This window comes from Xiphophorus couchianus, chromosome 3 (genome assembly GCF_001444195.1).
Source record: "Xiphophorus couchianus chromosome 3, X_couchianus-1.0, whole genome shotgun sequence".
In the NCBI taxonomy this organism is placed as follows: Eukaryota; Metazoa; Chordata; class Actinopteri; order Cyprinodontiformes; family Poeciliidae; genus Xiphophorus; species Xiphophorus couchianus.
In genome coordinates, this window is record NC_040230.1 from 6,756,556 (window position 1) to 6,781,372 (window position 24,817).

Below are 24,817 nucleotides of genomic sequence, written 5' to 3' on the forward strand. Positions count from 1 at the left end.
GTTCTCACATTATTGTGCCATATTACCACTATATTAGCTGAAAATTATGTCAAAACAACAATATTAACTTCTGGGACAATTTGTTGTCCAGCAAAATTTGTTATCATGACAAGACTAATTATTAGCATAATTAATATTTAGCTTACATTACACCAGTGTTATTATGGCTCTTAACTTTACAGGAGTAGCAAACTGAGACAAATTATTTTGATTTTGAAACACAGAGTGGTGTTTAAGTGTTATATTATTTCAGCTGTATACATAAAATTTAACTGTGCCAGAGTTTTGCTCTTGGGGGCCCCCTGGTGGTGTGGGGGACCCTGACATCATAGAGTGGAAGAAAAATCTTTTTAGGATAGGATTACTTTTCCACATGGAGTCAAACTAGTGTATGTGATTTATTTTTATTTTCTAGAAAAAATTATTTTTATGTATTCAGATTGCTTTTGTCCTATATTTAATTGTTTTTCAATATCAACAATAATTTAATTGGAACAAATACAGCAAAAGAATCTCCAGAAGAGCCACTGATCTCCACAGAGAGAGAGAGAATCATACAAGAGACCATTTTGTTGGATTTATTAAGATTCAGACACTCAAAACGGATCAGCCCGTCACTAGTAATGCTGTTTTTACATCATTAAACCCATTGAGCTGCAAGAGAGACCACCAGTTAGATTAAATACGCTCCCCGCCCGCAGCCGAAAGGTTAGCAAATCCAATACAGTCCATCATATAAAAACCCAAGGGCAGTTATCAATAATTAAAACATGATCAACACTGTGCAATGCAATAAAAGAAGTTCCTTTCAAACGCCACCATGGACCTTTTCTCTCCTTTTTTGGAAAATAAAGAAAATAAAATTAATTAAAAATAATAATAATAATAATAATAGGAAAAAAAGAAAGTGACAAGACACCAGAGAGATTTTGTTAATAACACTACATATATCTAAAGAGACCATCACTGCCTAACATCTGACCAGCTTCTGTGAAAACGTGGAGCTTGAAGAGGAAACATAAGAGAGGGATTGGCAAAAATATTCAACTGTACAATTGTTCGGAGTCTCTAAATAAACTTCCAGGCAAGATGAAATAAAGGAAGAAGACGACATTGCACCCTATGAAACGTTAGAGTATATAAATTCATCTTTTGTTTTTTTTCCATTTCTTTATTTTTAACACAGACTTAGATTGATGGAGGTTGACTACTGGCCTCAATGGAAATTTAACACTTAAATTATTTTCTGTCGTTAATATGAGCAACAAAGTGAAGTTTCCTGATTTATGTTTTTTATTTTTTTAAACTTTGTGTTAAAGTCGGACAGTGCTTTACCCCGGATGTCCCAGAAGACCTGGATCTCGGATGAAGATTTGTTCCTGGGAAGAGTTGCTGGATCCTTTCCTGGCAACTCAACTGTTGCTCCAAACAAACAGTCGGAGAAGTGGAGCAACTTCACATGGGAAACATTCACAGGTTTCTCGTCTTTCTGAAAAGGGAAGTTAGTCTTTAAACTGAATAAAAGATAAAAATGTGTTTTGTTTTTTTCTTTAGGAGTTGTAGTGATACATGCATCCGTTATACTGATATACACTTCTTAAAAAAAGTTAAAAAACAAAATAAAACATCAACAAAAAAACAAAACAAAAGGTATTAGAAATGCAGCTATACAGAGTCTTTTAGCTAATCCAGGGAGGTGAGGGTGAAGAGCGGGTCGCACATCTGGAACCCAAACAGGTCGGACGTTCCAGATGCTGTCGGGTGGAGCCGAGAGGAAGAGGAGGAGGAGGAGGAGGAGGAAGAGGAAGAGGAGGAACCAGGTTAGTTACTGCAGCAAGGGCGGCTGCTGGGCTGAGCCGACTCCGTCAGGTCCACGCCCCGGTTCCGTCCGCTGCTGGTGCCAGCGGCCTGCGGCTCGTTCTTCGGAAGTTTCTTTGCTGCGGAGACAATAATCAATCAATCAATCAATCAATCAAGTTTTTCTGTATGGCACAAATACAAATAAACAAGGCAGTTCAAAGTGTTTTACGTCATAAAACACAAAAATACAAAGTAAAAAAAACATTAAAAAAAATAATAATAATAAATGAAAATAATATAATAATTAATAAAAAATAAAAGTTAATAAGAAAATAAATAATACAGAAAAAATAATAAAATATTTATAATAAGTAATAAAGATTACAAAAAAAAAAAAAATACTAAAACACCACACATTAAACTTTGACTAGGCCACTGTAATACACTTCAGTTTTACTCATTATCAGCCACTCTGCTGTAAGTTTTACCTCAAGCTTATATTTGTCTTTTTTATAATTGTCCTGTCATGAACTTTAACATTTAACACACGGCTCTTTATTTCTCTTTTCTGTTTACTTTTGATAAATACAAAGGAAAGTGGAAATTTCAATATTTTAAGGACAAAAATTGTTGGGAGTGTTTGCCTTTTTTATTTGTAATGCACATTTGAGCAAAAAAAGACACGCCAAAGTGTTTTACATCCCACAGTTATCAGTTATGAAGAAAGCAATAAACAAAATAATTTTTTTTATTTATTTTGAACAAGTTACCAGTATAAAATCACACACAGAAGACACATATTTTTGTATCACAATAATCGTAACAAGCTAGCAGAGGAGCAGGAAGAACATTTTGTCAAGTGTCGTCGTTACACATCAAAATGTTGCTAAATGTTTCATTGATTATGTTTCAACTCTGACCAGGTGGGTTTCTAGTCTAGATTTAAAGGAACTCAGTGTTTCAGCTGCTTTGCAGTTTTCTGGAAGGTTGTTCCAGATTTGTGGTGCATAGAAGCTGAGCGCTGCCATAAAACGCCACAGCGTGAGACTACATTCGCTCCGGAGCGATTTCAGAGTTTTTATAACCGAGCTTGTAAAGCGGCTTTATGACGCCGAGCCTCGGCCAAGTCCGTAAAGCTGGACAAACAAAAGTTACTCAGTTTGCTTTTCAAGGGATGTGTTTAAAATCTGTGATAAAGCTGAGCACAGCCATGGGGATAAAGTAACTACACCCAGTGCTGCGTCTGTATGGTGTAGGAGAAAGAATCGATCAATCATCAGCTGCACATGATGGACTGATCATCATCAGTCTGCGCAACTCTATTAAAAAAACAAGAGTTTTTAATTTAAAAAGATAAATGAATTGTAACAAAGAGATGTTTGAACATTTAGGACAATGGCAGGTTTGGGTAGAAACTAGTTACTTTTATTTAACTGACATGACGCCGGATCCGCCCCCATGTCCTCCGACAACCACAGAAATCAACGATAAAGCCCAAGAGGACAAATGAGGGACAAAAAAGTCTGACTGGATGAAAGTGTGAACGCTGCGGGACAAAATGGTTGAGTAATTACTTAAATAATACCGGCTTGTGAAAATCTGCCTTCAGGAAAATGCTTAGAAATAAACAATAGTATGAAACGGTGTTTAAATGCCAATATAGCAGTTAGCGCAGTCTGTTTTCATGCTGCCATAGAGCTACCGTAGGAATCTATACGCATAAAATCCAGCATAACTACCTTCACTTATTGATCTGGAAATGATTAGATGTTTAGCACTGTTATTTTAATTTAACTGAGTTGTGAGTCGTTAGCACAGAGCTATCAGTAAGTATCGTTATGACAAAAGTTGGGATGTTTACTACCAGTTACCTTTGTGGTGCTGACTAACGTGGTAGTTCCCGTCCATCAGTTTCACTCAACTGGACGTGAGGTGGGCTGCAATTCATGATCCATTTGTTGCGTTATTCCAGACTCCTTTTTGATTTTGGAAATGTAATAAATTGTATTCCGCCCTCTGTATGTTCTGGGTGATGGCTGTCGGGATTGCATATTACCCACTGACAACTTGGACCGTGATTATCTATTATTTTCCTCAAATCTCTCCGTGTTTTCGATAATAGATACTGTCAATATTCTCAGAGAACTTGGAATGCTGATTGGTCAGTTGCTGACAAGTGGAATGATTGGGGGAGGGTTGCTCAATGTCAGCATGGGGGCGGAGATGGCGTCATGTCAATTACACTAACTTGAGTAACTTTTTTGAAACTTTAGGAGTATTTTTACTACTTCGTACTTTTTATTTTCACTTAAGTAATTTTATTATGAAGTATTTCCACTCTTACTTGTGTAAAGGTTGTGGATTTTCTACCACTGATTGAAAAACTAACATGTTTTAACCAAAAATTCACTGGAAACAAACACACACCTGCAGATTTTGTTAAAGTTTCATCAGTTTTTAATTGAAAGAAACTGATTTGGAAAAATTTATTTTATCTGATTGTTATTTTTTTTGTCTACAGCAGAATGGCTGATAATTAAAATTGCAGTGGCCTAGTCAAAGTCCATCTTGAATGACATGCAGAGACAATAAATCAGAAAACTATTTTTCTTGATAAACACTTGCAGTGGTGTATGGTGTTTTTTATGACTGAGTAGTTTTGTGTTTTATAATGTCAAGCACTTTGTGATATACAAATAGACTTGATTGATTGATTGACTGATTGATTTCAATGGAGCTAAAAGAATCAACAGAGGAAAAATTAAACCAGTTTAAATAATATTTAAAGTTGAACGAACTCTGAACTGCTTTTATCAGATTATTATTCAGATTATTCCACGTCAAAAATACATGAAAACATAAAAGGTAAAACAAAGCTAAAACCAAAATCTAATTCCAAATCCTACATTTAATTAAATTATTATGCAATATCAACATAATAAAAACATATTCTGGTAAATATTCTCCTTGATCAGTTAAAATAGTTGCTTTTCTTGTTCAAACAACATTTCAAAAGTATTTAAGATTGAAAAAAAACAAGCAAAACTGGAGAACCAGCTTTATAAATGTTGATAATTATGATAGAGAAATGAATACAAAGATACTGGACTAATTTCAGATTTATTTTTCTCATTATTTACGACATTGCTGACATAATCAGAGTTCAAGAAAGATATTATAAGCTCAACATTGCCATCTCGTGGCCACAATGTGAATTAAACTCACTGTCCACACCTGGAATTTGTTTAAGGAATAAATTGTAGCTTTTCCTGGGGTTCGTTTCCCCACATCTCAGATATTTTCTTTTTCTCAACAAGTAGCACGTGTTCACAAGTAATTGAAATAAAAAAAAGGGAAAAAATAATAAACTACTGACACCCATCAAAGAGTAAACACTTGAATAGCTTTAAATATTTACCAAATTTGGGAGCATTTCCTCTTTTCCTCTGAATCAAAGATTTTTTTTTTTACAATAATTCAAATTGTATGAATTTAAAAAATCCTTCATGTTCATACGGGGGTCATATGTTTCAGAAAAATAAAGATTAGACTTCAGCTGTTTACTACATGAATATCAACAAGTCGTTGCACAAAAATGACTCAAAGCTTACGTTTTACTTAAATTAAGACACACAGAAGATCTGTGATTAATGATAAATGCATCAATTATATTAATTAATTTACAGCAACGTCCTGAATTCATTATTTCACAAACATGGTTTTATCAACTCTAATTTAAGACTTTTTAAGACAGTTATTAATGAAATTTAAGACTTATATCACAGCAGAAATCCACAAAGCATTATCACATATTTTATATTAGCTATATATATATATATATATATATATATATATATATATATAAGAATAAAAAAACAACTGAGGTGAACAGAGTTCAGTCAATTAACAATAAATTCATAATAATAAATGCAAAAACACTAGCAAGGCTAGCAAGGGATTATTAGCAGCTAGTTAGCAGTAGCCTCAATTGCAACTTAAACTTTTGACTGACAGAAAAGTCTCACAAAATAAAAAAACTTCACAGAATACAATTAAAGTCAGTTATTAACAAACTTCAGACCAACTTACATGTTTTAAATTAATTGAGGAGATTTTAAGGCCTTAATTCTAGATATATGAATATAAGACTTTTTAAAGGATGTGTTTATTTTTGTCACTATATCAAAACAAAAACCAAATATAATTTATTCTACAGATTTATTACACTAAGTGCATTTATTAATTTTTTTATGATTATGGCTTGCAGCAGATTAAAACCCGATGTTCATTTAGAATCAAGACTACAAAAGTTCAATAAACATTTATTTTTGATCAAGAAATGTTATGTTGTGGCCTCGAGAATCATAGGGAAGAATCCTGGCTTGACAGTTTGTTTTTAGTTTGAAACAATGGAAATTTATGAATAAAGAGAGAAAAAATAACTTTAGAGAGCATGTATCATAAAAATAAAGTGTTACGTCAGAGTGGAGCTCACTCATGTTTCTACTGTTTCCTAACAAAATAATTATGGAAAACTAATGAAAGAAAAGAAAATTGCAGAACGAGTCGAAATGTTTCTCCCAGTAAACAATCATCTGGAGATATGATGATTGAATAATTTAATAAAGTAATATTAGGTTATATTTATAGATTTAAGTGTTAAAAAAAGACAGTTTATAAAGCAGCGAGTGTTAATTAAAAGATATGAGGATCTAAAATATTTAGTTAAGATGCAATTTATCACAATATTTTGTAGTATTATTGTGATAACAATAAAAATGATGATAAAAAATATGTATTACTACTTTTTTGGATAACTGTACTGTTCCTGAGAGAAGTTTGATTTATTTCACTAAACTGCATATAGAGACTTTATTGACTCTCTTGTGGGAAAAAAACAGTGGAGAAAATAGTAAAAATAACATTTTAATCTTAATTTAAGATAAATTAAAAATCTTTGTCACAACATGAAAAGAAATTGAGGAGGGGATTCTTACCGATGGCCATGAAAATCTCGTTCACGTTCATGGAGGTTTTTGCTGACGTTTCCATGAAGAGCAAACTGTTGTCATCTGCGTATGACTGTGCATCCTGCCAAAGATCATGACCAATTACAGAAAACCACAATACTCCAAATACACTGTTTAAAAAGACATGTTTATTTTAGAGTGAAAGAGTAAAATTTTAGACAATGATTAGCTGGTCTTAGGTCGAGGTGGAAACATAGTCTTAGCTTTGCTTGTTTTTCAGAAAGATTGTTTTTAATATGTTGGAAATATTTTTAATATTTCCTAAAATGATTGGAAGCTGTGCCACTGATGTTTATATCTTCTAAAAAGGACAAATGAAGTCATTAAAGTTGTAAGAGGACCAACCTGGAAATCCAGAGCTCTCTTGCTAGCGAGGTCGGCCTTGTTCCCAGCCAGGGCTATTACAATGTTTGGACTGGCTTGTCTCTGAAGCTCTTTGACCCAGTTCTTCGCTCGTACAAATGACTCCTGGAAAACAGAGCACAGAGGGGCAAGGGTCGCCTCAATTAGGAAAATAACAACCAAGCCCAAACGATGGCGAACAGGGCCAGAAGAACTTTTTATTAAACTGATCCTACAAACAGAAACATCTCAAGAGACAGAATGCTTTGGTGAAAGATGGAGAAGCAGAATCCAGTTCTGTAATCTGGAGCAAACTTCCAGAAAACAGCAAAAATGCTGAAACATTGAGTTAATTTAAGTTGAGGCTAAATACCTCTCTGGATAAAAAAAAAAACTTATCTGGATTTCATCACTTCTCATTATTCTGCTGCGGTAATATAATGCTTCTTTCTTGTTTTGTTTAATTGTGTTATGTTTTTATAATTTTAAAGCTCGATGCTGAAATGTGCTACGCAAACAAACTTGACTTATCAAAAACATAAAATCTTACCAACTATTTTTGGTCTAGTTTCTATTGCTAATATCTTACAACTCTTAAAATAAGACAACACTAACTTATAAGTAACTTTTCAGCAAGATATGGAGCTTGTTTTATGTAAATAATTCTTTAATATTGATAAAATAATACTAGTTCCACTTGTAGATTATTTCACTTATAAGAAGACATTTTCCCATGTTATAAATGAAATAATCTGCCACTTGCACAGGTAGTTTTTCATCAATACTAAAGAATTATTGACATAAAACAAGCTCCAATATCCTTTAAAAGATGTGATTATATCTTGTAAGTTATTTTTGTCTTATTTCAAGTTTACTAAGATATTCTCACTACAAACTAGACCAAAAATAGTTTGTGTTTTTGCAGTGTAAAATAAATCACACTGAGACTAAGGTGTTTACTTTCAATGATTAAACTACATTGAGTGTTTTCAAAGTCTCCTTCAGATAAGGAAATCATGCTATTGAACATCCAGACATTAGTCTTTCAGATATCAATGAGTCAAGTGCAGAAAGTCTTTAAACACTGTGATGCTCAATGGTGACTCATCTCTCAGTGCTTAAAAATAAGCTTCTGAATGCTGCTAAAAAAAACATGATTAATGAAAATGGAAACCCCCACCACGCCCATTTCCTCATATGCCACATTTCTGTGCAAGCTAGCGAAGATTAGCAACAGGTAGCAGCAGCAGCAACAACAACAAGACGACAGAGAAAAGCCTGGCTTACCTCATTTGTGATATCATAGACCACAATGGCTGCCTGGGCGCCTCTGTAGTACATAGGAGCCAGACTGTGGTAGCGCTCCTGACCAGCTGTGTCCCAGATTTCAAATTTGACTGTTGTGTCGTCCAAACATACTGTCTGAGTCAGGAAGGCAGCTGCAGGCAAACAAAGCAGATAAATCACCCTGAGTCACACAGAGAGGGTTTCAGTGAAAGTAACACGAGGCAGCGTTGATCGCCTCTCCGTGTTTACACTGAGATTGAAGCTCCAGGATTCGATAAACTAAGATCTGTGAAAGGATTTCCTGACACAAAGGTTGTGGCTTTGTAGGGATGCAACGATAGCATTTTTCTGGGCGATTGCTGATTCTAATTTTGGTTGATGCCAATTATTTTTAGCTTGAAATGTCGCTAAATATAGCAAGAAAGTGAGTTTGTAGCAGTGGGGTGACTATTGTTGGCTCCAAACGTGCGGACATGACTTGATGGGCCGGTCTGCCAGTCAAACCTCTGCAGAGCAGGAGAGGACACACTGCAAAAACACAAAATCTTACCAAGTAATTTTGGTCCAGTTTCTTGTGCAAACAGCTTAGTAAACTTGAAATCAGAAAAAACTAACTTACAAATGTTTTAAGTCAATAATTCTTTAATATTAATGAAAAAGTACTAGTTCAACTGAGATCATTTCACTTATAACAAGACATTTTTCCCACATTATAAGTGAAAAAAATCTAAATTTCTTGGTAAGATTTTGTGTTTTGCAGTGCACTGGCTGATCACCGATTTCCCAAAATGAAGAAAATTGGCTTAGATAAATCAGTCGGCTTGTTTTGTATTATCATGCAGTGAGATACGGACCTATTTACTCCTGAAATCCTTTTTATCTGGACAATGGCAGCATTTTCAATAGCAGGAAGCAATAGCAATTCCAGGAAGAGGTTAAAGGTTACGCTACAATAGACAACACACAGCTTTCACCTGACAAAAAGATACCTGAAACTATGAGCGAACGTCTAGGAATTCACCTCAGTATTTCTGCGGTTCTTGGTTCCTCAGATTTCTAAACACGAGTTAAACTTTAAGTACAAACATCCTTATGTTTCAGAACCAGGAAATCTAAAAATATTCAAAGTATACCTCTATCAATTTGGCATTTCCATTTTGAAAACGGATAAGTCATTTGAGAACATTTGAGAATAAAGTAGCTTCCATTTCTTCAGAAGATTGCAGAATGTTTCATTTTCTTCATAAAAGACTTTTTAATGAATGTGAAAATGTTTATTAGTGACAAATCAAGGAATGAGCAAGTAATTCAATGTAAGAAATGTTTGTGAGCTTCTTAGAAGTAAAACCAGTTAGGCGAACCACAAAAACACCAGTTTCTCTGTTAGAAACACTTTATGACACAGCAAGTCATGCTAGGTGAAACTGGGGGTGTTGTTTGTGAGCACAAAGTTTAGTAGGTAAGAAATTGTTTTCTTTTTACTTTTTATGTATCCTCTGTCAGAACATTTGCTTATAAATTTTAAAAAATAAACTGATAACTGGTCACGCTACGTAATTAATATTTACCCACGATAATTAGCTTGAGCTGCAACTGTTTTGCTTTTTGAAATGTCTGGAGCAGTGTCTGGGTACAGCTGCAGTGTGACTCTATGTAAGCAAATTTATGTCACCTCCTTCTACCTGTGCTGATCAGAGTAACAACACCGATATGAGTGAAAGAAGAAAATACATCTACAATATACACGAATGCTACCAGAATTTTAGTGTTACATTTTCCATTGTGGTAAATTATATGCAGACGGGACAAGCAACCGTGCACTTTTAAATATCTCCACAGGGTGCCGGTTTGTTTGCTTTTCAAGCAACTGTCCTCTTCCTGACTACTTCCTTTCTTTTTGCAGACTTTGCCATCTCAACTTTTGACTTGAATGCACATTGTGTTGTTCACCGATGTTCAACTTGAATGTTTCAAATGTAACATCACTTTTTCCCCCCCAAGTTTCACTGCCTTATGCTCGCTTAATTTCTTTGATGTTTTTCTCTCTTTACATAGATGAATCTAACTATCATGAGCAACAAGTGTGAACAAAACCGAAAATGAAAACTTGGAAAATGAAGAATTATGCTGTGAATATTTATGTGTGTAAGCTATATTTAGAAGGTTTAATAAAGAACATATTTCTACTCCTTTATTTGACGCATAATAATATTGTTCCTCAATAAACGTCAGAAAAATTGCCAGATTTGTGATTCATAACTGGGAACTGAGACTCTTGTGACAGCTGTTTATGAATCTTATTTAATATCCACCACATCACTGATTCCCATGTGAAAAGCAGCAAAGTCGTCATCATCCATACCTCCGATTGTGCTCTCTTGGAATTCGTGAAACTGACCCTTGACAAATCGAAGTACGAGACTTGACTTTCCCACTGCTGACTCTCCTAGAAGCACGAGTTTGAACTGGCAGATCTTGTTGCCGGCGTTAGGTCCATTGGGTCGCGTGGCTCCACCTCTACTTGCCATGTCACTCTGTGTGGTCTCTCCCCCTGAGCGCTGATGTGATGGTAAAAACCTTTAATAACACCTACATAGCAGAGAGAGGAAGAAAGAAAAAAACTGAAAAATCAAGTTGTAAAAAACATTTTTTTTCTACTTGGGCTCCTTCATGATGTCACATTGTTTCTCAAATGTTCGGATTTAGAATATCTCAGTCTCTGTTTTCAACTTGAAAACTGCAGCAGCTTTCAGCCCTCTCACAATCACAAATGTTGCTGGACAATAAATTGTCCCAGACATTATTGTGATAAATGATACTATTGTTGTTTTTAGACTATTTTCAAGTAGCATAATGGTAAAAAAATGGCATAATAATGCAAGAACAATTCTCAAAAATCAATAAACTTTAAAATCTAAAGAACATTTAACACTAGAAGACAGTTTAATTATCAAAAATAAATAAAACAACAAATAAAATGAATTAGGAAGTCTGTAAACAAAATTGTCCTTAACAAAAAAAAATTGTTGAGACCAACTAACCAGACTGAAGACTTTCATGCAGTTTTTGGCAGAAAGAGAGAAAAGAGAAAAACAATAAATCATCCTAATTTACCCTGTGATTTACTGACTTATTGCACAGGTGTCAAACTCCAGTCCTCAAGGGCCGGTGCCCTGCAACTTTTAGATGTGCCACTGCTGCACCACACCTGAACAGAATAATTAGATCATTAAGGCTCTGGAGAACTGATCTACACAAGGAGGAGGTAATTAAGCCATTTCATTCCAGCGTTTTACACCTGTGGCACATCTAAAAACTGCAGGACAGCGGCCCTTGACGACTGGAGTTTGACACTCCTGACTTATTGCGACAGGCCAGGCAGCTTTACTTCTAAAATTCCAACACAACATCTCAACAGTCCTTTCACTGGATTCCTGTTGTTTATTTTTAAATTAAACATTTTTATACCTGTCCATAACATAAAGGGCACTCACGCTTAGTTAAATAAAAAAAGAGGCATTGTTGTGCCTGCAGTTGCCCCTGTATTTTACTGTAGCTGCTTGTTCCCTTTGACATTATATTACCGACATCTGCTACTTTCAAAACCTGCTCAAAATTTATTTTGTCTTTTTCATTAAAACCGAACTACTTTCTTTCTTTTTGTTTTTTGTAAAGTGCCACAATATGTTTATTGTGAACTGTCGTTAAATAAATGAACTAAATTTTTCTTTATTTCAGTGACATACAAACAGCACAGATTGGATTTCTGCTGAAGCAGCCACTCCAACAACTAATATGTTGGCCCCAAATCCTGCAGCTGTGAAAAACTCCAGCAATGCCTTTGAGAGGATTTAAGTTATGAGTAAAGAAGATTAGCGGACAAGTTTGGACAACACATTAGGGAAAACCTCCTTAGGTTAGGTAAGAAGAGGTTTGATACTATGAGCTGCAGTTTCGGCTTTGTTCAGTGGGTTTGTGATTTTGCACCTGGCAGGGACATTTTCTCAGTTAAATAAATTCTGGACCAAAACCACAACCCATGGAATTACAGCTATCATTACAATAATATTCTGTATTTTTGTGTATTACATGTGGTTTATACAGTAGCAGTGCTATCTTAACCAGGTGTCTTTTTGTAAAGAAGATGACTGATTTAAATGAGATTCAGTGATTGAATTGTAAATAAGAATACATAAACTGTTGCTTAATCTCAGAGTCCCTTTTCAGACGGAAAAAAGATTTAGTATTTTATTTGGAAACAAAAAGAGTCAGCGCCTGGAGGGAGTGGGGGAGACACTAAAAGTATAAAGTTTTCACAATCTGTAATCATTTGGGAAGCAGTATCATGCGCTACCGTTGGTCCAACACGTTTTAATCAAAATCAAAGTCAGCACATCAGTCCACCAAGGAACTTTAGAGCACATTCCGTTTCATTCTGTTGAATTTCATTTTCCAGGAGGACTTGGCACCTGCTCAGGCTGCTAAATGTACCAATACCTCTTTGGTCGGCTAGCAAACTCCCTGATCAAGAAAAAGATAAAAGAGTTGGCATTAATGCAGTAATTCATGCAAAGGAGCCCTGGCCAAGTGCTCAACGTATATAATGATCATATTCTTTCAGTAGACATTTATCTATTTAAAGGATTTATTAAATTTTTTGTTGTGTATTACTGGTTTTTATTTCATTTCCTGTAAGCCAGTCATCAAAGTTAGCAGAATTAAATGGTTAAAACAAATGTCCACAGTTTTCAATTTTAATTAAATGTTGTTTACTTTCTCTTTTCCGATTATTGACTCACGTTCTCGAAGCTATTTACCTTTTAAATATTTGGAAATTATGCTAACATAGTTAGGAAAAGTTATAATTGAGGATGCGTCGTTTAAAGACTAACATTTTTAACCGCTCTAAAATGTAACAACAAACAAACTACCTCTGACAGTCACACAGCTCTCCTTCCCACTTTAATTGCCAACAACTTCCCCGAAATCGCGTTACGACATCGGGATAACCACATATAACCTGTTATTAGCTTCAATTAGCAAATAGCTAGCGTTAGCAGCACAGCTAACTCATATGTTGATTCTGTCAAGCTCCCGATCAACTAGCAGTGACACCTGATTGAGTCAGTGGAAAATAAATTAAATCGCAGTTAGTATTGTGCATTACAGGTTTACACACTTACGTAACGTTTGAGAATGTCAGAACTCGGATGATGATGCAGGTTTGGGTGTGTACAGCTAATGTAAGCTGGCTAACGTTGTCCGAAAAAGGGTAAAAGTAGTCAAACTTCTTCATCAGTCAGTGATTTCAGTCTGCATTTCTGTTGCATTAAAAGTGAATAACGACGCTAGTGTTGATCCATCCGAGTGAGCAGCCTTATTTACACTGCTAACTAGCACGGCCCTACCAAGTGTTGGCTAGCTGGGTGAATGTTGTTTAGCTGCGGCCGCTTCGGGAGGAGCCCTCCAGTGTTAGCATATAGGTCGCTAATATTAGCCACTCACCAAAAAGAAAAGAAGGGCAGCCTGGATAATGGGGGTGTTGTCTCCGGCCCGATTTATACGCAGCACTTCAGAGTCTCTTCACAGTGTGCCGACTATCCGGACAGGTACTGAATCGGTAGATTTCGTAAGGCTCCGCGGCGTCCCTCTCCCACTTCTTTCAACTTCCCTTTTCGCATTGTACGAAGGATGATGACAGATCGTATGACTACAACTGACAATCCGCCTGCGTGTCAGTGGCCCGGACCAATCATGTGTTTACATTTATCCAAATTTTAAATAAAAATGATTCATTCCAGCAACAAAACCCACAAAAAAACGAGAGAGTTGATAATAACAAATAACAACTACAGGTAGTTCAAGTGGAACAGTTTTTTTTTTGTGGAGGGGGGGGGAACATTTTGTAGCGACTTCAGTTTACATGGTAACTGTTGCTAGGCAACAGAACTTGGAAACCGTTCGCGGATAAATTCTTGAGCTAAAACGTTTCGCTTTTCCTTAACCGAAGACCCGACTATTAAGAAACCGGGTTGGTTTCTTAATGCAAGATGGATGTAAAAGAAGAAGACATCTCAAACCAACTAATATATGATCTGATCCACCAAAACACATCAAGGGTAAGCCAAGCTTGATGAATTATTTAAAATAGTTTTCATACAGGATGATAATTCTAAACTGTGGCACTGGTGAGGTTTATTTAATTCAATTTAAAAAAATTGTTTATTAATCACAAAGGGAAATTAATTATTGGCCCGTCACAATAATAAATAAATAAATTAATCAGATAATAAACTAAAACAAACTCAATAATTTCCATTTGTTTATAGATTTTCTATTATTCATTTTATTTCATTTTTTTAACTGAATTACTGAAATAAAGTAAGTGATGGTATTCTAATTTCCTGAGATGCACCTGTATTTATTTATTTCATTTGTTTTAGTTTCCACCTAGGAAACTAAAACCCATTGAACACACCGTAAAGGGCTGTCTACAAGAGATTTCATATGTAAGTTTGGATTTTGTTTATACAGAGATCAAGCTGTGTGAGTCAGTTTGTGTGCCTGTGTGTGTTTCTCTAGTTTAATTTCAGCTTAATTTAACTCCAATTTCCTGCAATTTTATCTACATGCTCCCGCAAGTTCAGATTTTAACAAATAAGATTAGCTACCATGACTATGCATATGATATGTAACTCGACATTGCAATGTCACCAAGTGACTCTGCACCCATTCAAATATTCAACAAATTAATGCGTGAATGTGTCACAACTTTCTTCAGCTGAACAGAAACAAAAATAAAGTAATTATCTTTGGACCTAAAGAGTCAAAAGTCATCGCCCTACTGATCAGGGCCGAAATCTGGGTGTAGTGATGGACTCAGACATGAACCTTCAAAAAAGACAGTTATAAAGTCAGCCTTCTGTCACCTGAAGAACATTAATTGAAGGACCAATGTCCCAACCAAAAAACTCACTAAGACAGCTGCAACTTATCCATGATGCTCACTAAAACTAAGAAAGTAGGGAAAGAACTTAGACTGGATCAGAGAATAGACTGTAAAATACATTTGCTTTTTTATAAGTCACTGAACGGTTTAGCACCAAAATACATTAAAGATCTGCTGTTGACGTATCAACGTTTCAGATCACTCAGAATCAGAACCAAACATGGAGAAACAACATACAGTTTTTATGTTTCTCTAATCTGGAATAAACTTCCAGAAAGCTGCAAAACTGCTGAAACATTGAGTTCCTTTAGATCACATGTGTCAAACTCAAGGTCAAATCCGGCCCGCCATAGCTTTTTATGTGGCCCTCTAGATTCTCAACTAAACACCAAGTGTGGTTAAATATTATATTCAATATTTATACTCAAATCAACGCAGTTTTGATCTGTTTACTGCCAAACTATATCAATCAGTCCCTCCAGTTTCATGTGAATTATCATGGAAATTCACTCAAAATCAACAAATCCTTACACTTTCTGCGCTAGTACGTAATTGGGAGTTTATTGCAGATTTTTCTTAAAAATTGTCAAAAACTTTCTTACTTTTACTAAACAGCTGCCTCAGCTTTAGTTGATGTCTGATTATAGTCCATGATTTGTACAGCGAGTAATAAAAAAACATAGCAAATATTTCCAAATTCGTGTCAGAAATACTTTGATTTTTAGTGCAATAAATCACAAAAGCAATTGTGAAATCCTGGAGGGACTGAAAAGATGTTCAACATTATTTAATTTGAAGAATTTGTTAATATTTCAATACAATACAATACATTCTGGCACAACTGGCCCTTTAAAATCCTCAACTTGCCTGCTATGCTCCTGCCTGTTTCCTTCTGTGTTGTGTGCCATTATCTTATTTGTTCTTTTGTCGTTATTAACTGCATAACTTACCAGATCTGTGCAGACATTTGCATCAAGTTTACCTACAATATACTAAGACAGAGGATCATAGTCTGAGACACACTTATTCATGTTTTTTTATGGTGTGACATTATACTTTTTAACAACCAGCCCCCGACCCCGCCGCTTGTAAAGCACTTCCGCAGCACCGTACGGGCAGGACCACGAGGGATCAGACGGCCCTTATGGAGGGTGACAGACCCAGAGGTTATCAAAGTCATGGTTCATGGCATCAGAACCAACTCAACCGACTCTGTAAGAAAAGCACAAAACCTTACACTGCAAAAACACAAAATCTTACCAAGTATTTTTTTGTCTAGTTTCTTCTGCAAATATCTTAGCCCACTTGAATAGTGTATGTATAACTTTTACAAAAGTTATATGAGTTTGTTTTAAGTCAATAATTCCTTAACACTGATGGAAAAAGTACTCGTTCCTGGTAGATTATTTCACTTATAACAAGGGGAAAATGTCTTGTTATAAGTTAAATAATCTGCCAACGGATCTAGTACTTTTTCCATCAATGTTAAGGAATTATTGACTTAAAACAAACTCATATTTCTTGCAGAAAAGTTACTTGTAAGTTAGTTTTATCTTATTTCAAGTGTTCTAAGATATTTTCACTGTAAAGTAGACAAAAATTACTTTGTAAGATTGTGTGTTTTTTGTGGTTTCCTGGGTTAACTTGCACCATGTGTCATAATTTACACATTTATTAGGTACAATACCTCACAGCGCTCCTTCACAGTCTAAAAAAGGATGGAAACTAAATTTTAGGTTAAGAAAAATGTGCAGGAATCAATTTTGTTTTGGAATTTCTAAATTTCTCATGATTAGGCCTCTTACAGATCCTATTACTCTGTCAAGTTTGGTAACCCATAAATATTTAATCCAGAATTAATATTTAATTTCAGAAAAAATATGCTGCCAGTTTTGATCACACTAAATGTCTTTCATTTACTGATAGTAAGGTTTGTTAGCGTGTGTTACATGATAGTAGCACAGAGAAATTTAGGATCTTTGGTAAGATCTTCCTAGCTGGCACTGCAAAAATAATTAATACAATGAAACTTGGTCTTTCTGAGCTGCTTTGCAATCAGGATGTTTGTGTGATTTTTCCAGCAGGACAATGACTTGATATTTCCTCCCGATAAGTCAGTCTTCCAGCACAAGATAAATGAACTCAATGAGTCTGTTTATGCTTCGAGTAAAGTTCTGCTGGGCCAGACACCTGCCCCGTTTTCTGAGCTTCCCGACTGGATCAACCAAGGGACTACCTTTGGAGATAAAGTAGTTAGAGGTATCTCATGTTCCCTAATGATACTTTTTGCTCCAAATACCACAGAGCGGGTAGTAACACTTGACAAAGCATATTCTGGTTCAGTTTCACTGCTTAGTCCTTTTCTGTTCACACCTAACATCAATTAAATGAATCTAATTAAAGGGGCAGGATCACGTAAAATCAATTTGTTTGAGCTTTACATCATGTTGTAATTCTGTTCCCTGATCCAAAACATACCTAAAGTGTTGCGTTGATTCTTTCATGGATGTTTGAGAAGTCCTTTAATCTCCACGGCAACCGTTGTTGCTGCACAAAACACCAGGGTGGACCTAGCTCCGCCTCCAAGATGCAGCTCCTCCTCAAAGCTGCAGTTTCCAAGCTTCCACCTCACAGAATCTCAAAGAATCCCCCTCTCAGTTCCTTCAGATTAGCCAGTAGCAATTAGCAAACAAATAGGAATTAATTTTCAGTGAATTGCTGGTAAAAAACAACAACAACAAAAATGTTAAAGGGTTCATAGCAAAGCACTGTTATGATTAATTCCTGAAGGCGGCGTTTTAGAAAGAGCGGGAGTTTTTAAAGCCACAGAGGCCCAAAATCAAGGCCAAATATCAAAATTTTCCAAATTTCTGTAAAGTCATATTTGATGTTGCATTTTTGTAGCAACTGTAGTTAACTTAGTTACTTGATTGTTCTATAAAATGGCACAACATGTCTGGGAAAACACCCCATTAAATTAAAATAAAGCTAAGTTTCTCAAATTGGATGGTCCTGAGTTTTATACATTTGCATTTGTTAGCTAAAGCCACAGTTTGCATCAACTTTAGGGTCTGCCAGTGGAAATTCACCAGGAATCGGACTCAAACCAATTTAAGGATCTTAATGGAAAATAAAAGATTTTGGCAAACCTCGCCTGAGAAAGTCTTCATTCTCCTAGAGCCAGGCATTGTGGTCGACCCTTGGCTGCTTTTGGTTGCTGGAATTGTTTTTAATTAGTGAGTTTTCAACTTTGAATGTCACAAATACAAACCTATCACGTCCTTCTTTGTTTTTGGTGCTTTTCAGAAATGTATCTTTCTGGCTTAGATCACATACCGCAAAATTTTGAGTGATTTTTGCATGAACAAAAACATTTCTAAAAAGGATGTTGTGTTTCGAAGAAGTGTTTAAAAAAGCATAATTACAAATATTGTTTAAAAAAAAGTTTGCATTTAAGCAAAATTGATTTAGTCTATTTCTAATTTATATGCGTAACAGAAACCTTTCATTCTCCTCAATCTGTCTCCGTAAATGTAGAAAATTAAAAATGCCAAACCACAATCTCTTCTAGTCTCTTCAAAATGTTGTGTTAGCTCTCGTAATAGCAATAATCATAGCTATTGTTGAAGTTTTGAATTTTGTCCCGCATCTCTTTCATCCAGAATATGAGATGGGTGAAGTCTTGTTCCCTCCAAAAACAGCAGAGCAGTTGGCGATAGAAGGTCAGGAAGGACAGAAAGCACTAATCTTTAGTCACTATTCTGATTTTGTTGATGAATCGTGCATATTCTGAAGTGAAACCTTTTAATAATGTCTATTTCGCTTACTGTCAGCCATGAACATTGGAAGGTTTGATTTTAGTGGCGTCCATAAAGACAAGACGTTCGGGGATCCCACACCACACTGCAACAATGGCCGTTTTACTGCCAAAATTGTTCACTGGTTAGGAGAATCACACAAGTAAGTTCTGTACCAAACTTTAGCCACAAGTGTGACCTACACAGAATTTCAGTACCTTTTTAGCTTCAGATGTTTTTCTCCATTAATATATTGTTGCAGGTTTCACAATCCAAATCCTGCTTTGAAGAGATCTGGAAACAAGGAAAAGTTGGCATTGGAAACTGGCAACACCATCTTCGTGTAGGCTTCTGTTGTTCTTTGGTTAATTTCCCTCATGTCCAACTAAAGTTCCTGATGTTTGACTTTATCCATCCACTAGTGGTGGTAGGAAGAAATGTCCTCTGCCCGTTCCACCTGACCACACATTTGGATATGTCTCTCCAATGGGTCCATATGGTAAAAAAGCCTTTCTAAATGCTACAACACAAATTGGGAAACTTCTTAGTGGGAAGCAGAGATTGGCACTTTTCTTTCCTCCACAGGAGCTGGAGATCTTCTCCACAACGCTGAGCCGGGGACGTTTCCTCGAGGTCCAGATTGGCAGCGAAGCGCGATTGGTATAGCGAGACATTTCCTCAAGAGGGTCAACTTTAACAACTTTCCCAGTCTGCTGCACGCTTTCAAATATTATGACAAGGTATGGATGAGACTAATGCAGGCAAGTATTTGAGTTTTCTATCTTATTTCGGCTCACACGTGCTGCAGAGGGAAGGTAATCTAAAATAATCTCACTATCACAGCCTTAGTCAATATAAGCTATAGATTTTCTTAATTGTTTATTTACCCTCTTTAATGTGTTTTTATATCTGGCATCTTGTCTTTGTTGTAGACAAAGACACATTGTTGGTTTGTCAGCTTGAAGAGTATCAGAAATTAACGATTATGATTCTTTGGGGTAGTAACTAATTAGATTTACTACACTACATTTACTTGAGTAACTTTTCTGAAAAAAAATTACTTTCAGGAGCGTTCTCATTATGGTGTAATTTTTACTTTTACGTGAGTAATTTTATTATGATGTTTTATTACTCTTGCTGGAGTAAAATTTCTGGTTACTCTGCCCACCATAACTTCACTTTCTGAAAATTTAGCTTATTTTCACCAAAAATTCACCAGAAACAGACACAAAGCCTGCAGTTTTTGTTAAAGTTTCATAAGTTTTATACTGAAAGAAGCTAATAGTAAAGTTACGACACAGTTCTGCTCATGGTGGACAATATCCAATTGTTTTCTGCTGTAATTTTGGCTCCATTATTCCACAAACATTTAAAGAATAATTTCAGGATTCAAGAAAGTCACATAAAGTTTAGTTTGCTTTATAATGTGCTGCAATATGTGCTGCAGTATATCACTTTTAAACCCAAATATGAAAGCCATCATATTGACTTTATTCCAAACCTGCAATAACACATTCAGGCCACACATTTGGAAGCATTGTAGAGTTATTGGTTATTGTTAGGTAAAAATATCTCAGTAGAAAAGGTTTGTGGTGTTTCTTTTTGCTTTCCAGAAAGGAAGGGGCCTGATTGATAAAGAAGATTTGTGGGAAGTTTGTCGTGAGTTCAAGCTGGCCCTGAATGGCAAACTTCTGGATGAACTGATGGAGTACTGCGATGTAGACAAAGATGGATTCCTCAACCTCGTGGAATTTGCTAATTTTCTAACATATAAGGACATGATGCCCATCCGCGGTCAGTGAAAGAAGACTTAGGCTCAGCTTTAAACCACATACCACCTCTCATTATGTCCCTTACACAGAGTTAAAAATTTATTTTCTCAACTCTGATTCAGTTTTAAGTTTCTGGTGTTGTTTCTTGTCTCCTGCAGAGAATTTTTTCGGATTACCGCCAATCAGTATGAACGACAAGATATCATCAGATTTATCTAAATTTATTCCCTCGCTGGCCTTGTTTGGGCCTGACGACATGGAGCCAGTGAAGCCAGGCAGCTCAAAGAATATTATCAGGACCATCAGGAAACACAAACCAGATTCAGACCTCGTATCCTCCACCAGTGATGAGATGCCCACACCTAGTGAGTCCAGAGCAGGGCTTTTGGTTTGACCGATACTGTGTATTTACTCTAGATTATCTACAAAGTGCTAATTTAATTATTAGTCATTGATTTAACCAAAGCTTTAATAGTAGTAGATAGGACTAAGCAATAAATCAATAAGAATATATATTGCTATAGAGACATAATACAAATAGATAATAATAAAGTTTGAAAGTATAGAAAGTATAGAATTTTCAATAATTTCACTGAATTTATCCAGAACTGCACAGCATTCTGGGAGATGTAGGCAGAGGAAAAGGCTTTAGCCGCTCAGCCTCTCACAGCTAGCTGACAAGCAAGATTAGTTTGATGAGCAAACGCCACTAACTCTTTGGTTGCCTAGCAACCACTTGCTCATTCTTTGGTTGCCTAGCAACAACCTGTTGAGTTAACTTGCGCAGCAGCAGTTTAAGGTCCCACCACCATGCCTCAAAACTGCTTTAAAATAAAAAACAGCAGAGTGAAAACTGTGGAGGCCACATTGCCAGTTTGTCAGCATTTCAGATATTTAAAACAAAAAATGTATTAATAATCATTACCATCGACTGATATGAAACCCTAAAATGGAGTAAGAGAATACTAATTATATTTTACACTCCCAACTAACACAAAAAACAGACATCACACTATTTGTTTATCACTGGATGAGACAAAGGCTGAACTAAACAAACCAACTTTATGTTGACCTAATTTTAATTCTATTTGCGGATTCCATAACTGATCAGTTTCCTTGTTTGAATCATTTCCTTTTCAGGTGGTCGCACCTACGGGATCCCATCCATACGTTACGATCTTCTACCTCCACTCATCAGACGAATCAGTGACAGAACGGACTACGGGGATTTAGCCACACTTCCAGAGCTCCTGCATCCATCAGTGCCTGATCTCCATGGAGTTGACGCGAAGCATTACTTCGGTCCTCGAACCAAGCAGGAGGTGAGCCGCAAACACAAAGTCGTTTTTTGCTTTTGCTCAATTACATTTACTTCATCTTGCTGTACTTTTTGACTCCTTTTAACCTCTCCGTCACAGATTGAGGAGATTTTCAGAAATATCGGTGTGAACATTTCTGACGAGACATTTGAGGAGGCCTGGAAGCTGGCGTCCATGAAGAAACCCAGCGGGGAAGTTTGTGTCGAGCTTTTCCGTCAGACACTAAAGGAACTACATGCAATTTAAAATTATTCATAATTAGGCCCGAGCAGCGAAGCGCTGCAAAGGCCTATTGTAATCATAGCGTTTCTTCTTTTTATTATTAGGCCCGAGCAGCTAAGCGCTACAAAGGCCTATTGTAATCGTACTGTTTATTGTTATGATTCTGTCACCATAAAGAGGTGGCTTTTTGGAGGCTTTATCATATTCAAAAACTCACCAAACATGGCATATGCGTTTGGCTCTAAATTCCACAGTTTCAAGCCAAACTGCACCAAACTCACTAGGATCGATCCTTATCCACACCCCAACAGGAATCCATAACAGTCATTAGTGAGTGTGGCCTAATTTCTCAACAGCGCCCCCTAGAAGTTTTTAAATGACCAGCCCCAAGCCGTGCTTTAACACAGAATTATGAAACTTGGTACACATGTGTATCTTGTCAGGACCTACAAAAAAGTCTGGACCATGGAGCCATGGTCCAAACCCAACAGGAAGTCGGCCATTTTGGATCAAAGCCGCCAATTCTTATTTTTTATAGATGTATCTGATCAAATCTGTCCTACAGCTTTTGAGATACAGACTTCAAAGTCACTCAGGAGAGTCTTGAGATATTGAAGGTCAAAAGTTATCACAGGATTTTTCATACATCAAAGCATGTGGGTGTGGCTAAGTGTCAAACTTTGACTATTCGCCATGAAACATCAAAGTGCAATAACTTCCACACATAAGGTCATAGATGGATCACACTTTCTATGTCTCATTATAGGCCAGCCCTGATCACATTCACAATGACATCACCTTAACCCCGCCCACTTTCAACAGCAAGTCACCTGTTTTTTCTACTGGACGCCTTACTTTACTCTTTGATTCATTTCAGTCCTCGACGCGGCCGTCGCGGGTTCGACTCCCGGACCCGACGACATTTGCCGCATGTCTTCCCCCCTCTTCTTCCCTGTTTCCTGTCAGCCTACTATCATTTAAGGGACACTAGAGCCCACAAAAAGACCCCCTGGAGGTTTAAAAAAACCCCCCCAAAAAACCTGTGCCAAGTCACATACAATGACATGATGATGAATTCTGTCAATGCTGGTTGCTGGCTGAACCATGTGGGCGTGGCCAAATGGCAAATTTCAATCCCTCGCCGTTTGCATACTATCGTCTCTAAATCACACATGCATCATCCGATTTGCACCAAACTTGTTCGGATTGACTCTTGTGAATATCTACAGAGCCCAACAGCATCACATCGTAATTTGACTCCACTGCGCCCCCTTGGTTAATCCATCAGCTATATCTCCTTATCTCCTCTGGCCGATCTGCACCAGATTTTTCGTGCGTCGTCAGGGAGCGCTGCCGAACGCATCGATGCGTATCCCCTGGCGGACAGATGCGGGAACTGTGCATCTGCGGTGGCTGGAGTGCGGCGTCGCCAGAGCTCCCGCGGTCACCAGGAGGCCGGAGCAGCGCTGAACTGCTGAACTTACCCTAACCCTTTAATTACATGTTGCTATTTTTAAAATCTCTTCTACTTCTTTTCCATTCAACAATATCTGTAAATTTAAATAAAAAGAAAAGAACACAAATACTTGTGAAAAAAGAACTATCCTCGCCCCTTTTCCCCCACCCACGCAACAGACTTCTTGTGGCTTTGATGTGAAGTTGTGATGTCACTCATCCTCTCTGTGACATCACTGGTGACTGTCTCTGTATTCCCAGATTCCACAAAGAAATTCATTTGCAGTTTTAGGTTCGACACAGAGACATACAGTAAATATGGCAGAGAAGGATTTCTGTTCGTCAGACATAAAAGCCCCTGCAAAGGGAGAAAATGATTTCCTGTTGACATCAATAGGCATTTTAGAGAAGAGTTGCTGGAAGTTTGAGCGTGAAAACGAGGAGCTTAAACAGATGGTGGCAACGTTAATGAGAAAAATCGAGCGCCTCCAACGTGGCCAGAACACCAGGAATGGGAGAAGCTGGCAAACAGAAAACGAGATGCTGGTAAATCGCAATGAATATTATAAAGAACAATTTAGGCAACTCAATTTAGATTTGGAGACAACAAGACATACAGCAGAACGATTGAAAACTGATTATGAGACCATATCGAGAACCAATGTGCTGCTGGAGCGGACATGTAAGACCATAAAAGAAAATGCGGAGCACACGTTGCGCGAGAAGACCAAACAAATTGAATGGATTGAAGCTGAAAACAATGAACTGAACAAGGAAATCGTTGTTTTGAAAGTAAAACTCGACCGAATTAAATCCAATATGGCAAAAGGCGACCCCCAAAAGG

At 36.7% G+C, this 24,817-nt stretch overlaps 2 protein-coding genes across 5 annotated transcripts; one reads left to right on the forward strand and one right to left on the reverse strand.

Moving 5' to 3' along the window:
• Positions 1-836: 836 nt before the first annotated feature.
• Positions 837-14,134, reverse strand: rab5ab (RAB5A, member RAS oncogene family, b). Of its 3 annotated transcripts, none has more exons than XM_028012325.1 (6): positions 13,965-14,134; positions 10,822-11,048; positions 8,460-8,611; positions 7,176-7,298; positions 6,798-6,891; positions 837-1,937 (listed from the first exon to the last, which is right to left on the reverse strand). In XM_028012325.1, exons 2-6 carry the CDS (start codon positions 10,985-10,987, stop codon positions 1,822-1,824), a joined length of 651 nt encoding a protein of 216 aa, XP_027868126.1. In that variant the 5' UTR covers positions 10,988-11,048; positions 13,965-14,134; the 3' UTR covers positions 837-1,821. The 3 variants fall into 3 exon arrangements, with proteins under 3 accessions (XP_027868126.1, XP_027868127.1, XP_027868129.1); XM_028012326.1 differs by lacking the exon at positions 13,965-14,134 and adding an exon at positions 13,643-13,904 and having other exon boundaries at positions 1,773-1,937; XM_028012328.1 differs by lacking the exon at positions 13,965-14,134 and adding an exon at positions 11,574-11,658 and having other exon boundaries at positions 1,773-1,937.
• A 198-nt stretch (positions 14,135-14,332) lies between these two features.
• efhb (EF-hand domain family, member B) lies at positions 14,333-22,734 on the forward strand. 2 transcript variants are annotated; one of them, XM_028012322.1, is made up of 13 exons: positions 14,333-14,578; positions 14,903-14,968; positions 16,479-16,622; positions 17,490-17,667; positions 19,071-19,130; positions 19,242-19,368; positions 19,468-19,548; positions 19,628-19,704; positions 19,791-19,945; positions 20,819-20,999; positions 21,136-21,342; positions 22,118-22,299; positions 22,396-22,734. In XM_028012322.1, exons 1-13 carry the CDS (start codon positions 14,510-14,512, stop codon positions 22,540-22,542), a joined length of 1,674 nt encoding a protein of 557 aa, XP_027868123.1. In that variant the 5' UTR covers positions 14,333-14,509; the 3' UTR covers positions 22,543-22,734. The 2 variants fall into 2 exon arrangements, with proteins under 2 accessions (XP_027868123.1, XP_027868124.1); XM_028012323.1 differs by having other exon boundaries at positions 17,493-17,667.
• The last annotated feature ends 2,083 nt before the right edge of the window (positions 22,735-24,817 follow it).

Bases quoted from the DNA above. Each gene is read 5' to 3' on its own strand.
- rab5ab (XM_028012325.1), bottom strand. From the start codon at position 10,987: ATGGCAAGTAGAGGTGGAGCCACGCGACCCAATGGACCTAACGCCGGC. The intron at 8,612-10,821 runs GTATGGATGATG...GTTTGCCTGCAG, and splicing joins CCAAGAGAGCACAATCGGAG to CTGCCTTCCTGACTCAGACA. The intron at 7,299-8,459 runs GTAAGCCAGGCT...TCTGTTTTCCAG, and splicing joins TCTATGATATCACAAATGAG to GAGTCATTTGTACGAGCGAA.
- efhb (XM_028012322.1), top strand. From the start codon at position 14,510: ATGGATGTAAAAGAAGAAGACATCTCAAACCAACTAATATATGATCTG. The intron at 19,369-19,467 runs GTAAGTTCTGTA...ATATTGTTGCAG, and splicing joins TGGTTAGGAGAATCACACAA to GTTTCACAATCCAAATCCTG. The intron at 21,343-22,117 runs GTGAGTCCAGAG...TTTCCTTTTCAG, and splicing joins TGATGAGATGCCCACACCTA to GTGGTCGCACCTACGGGATC.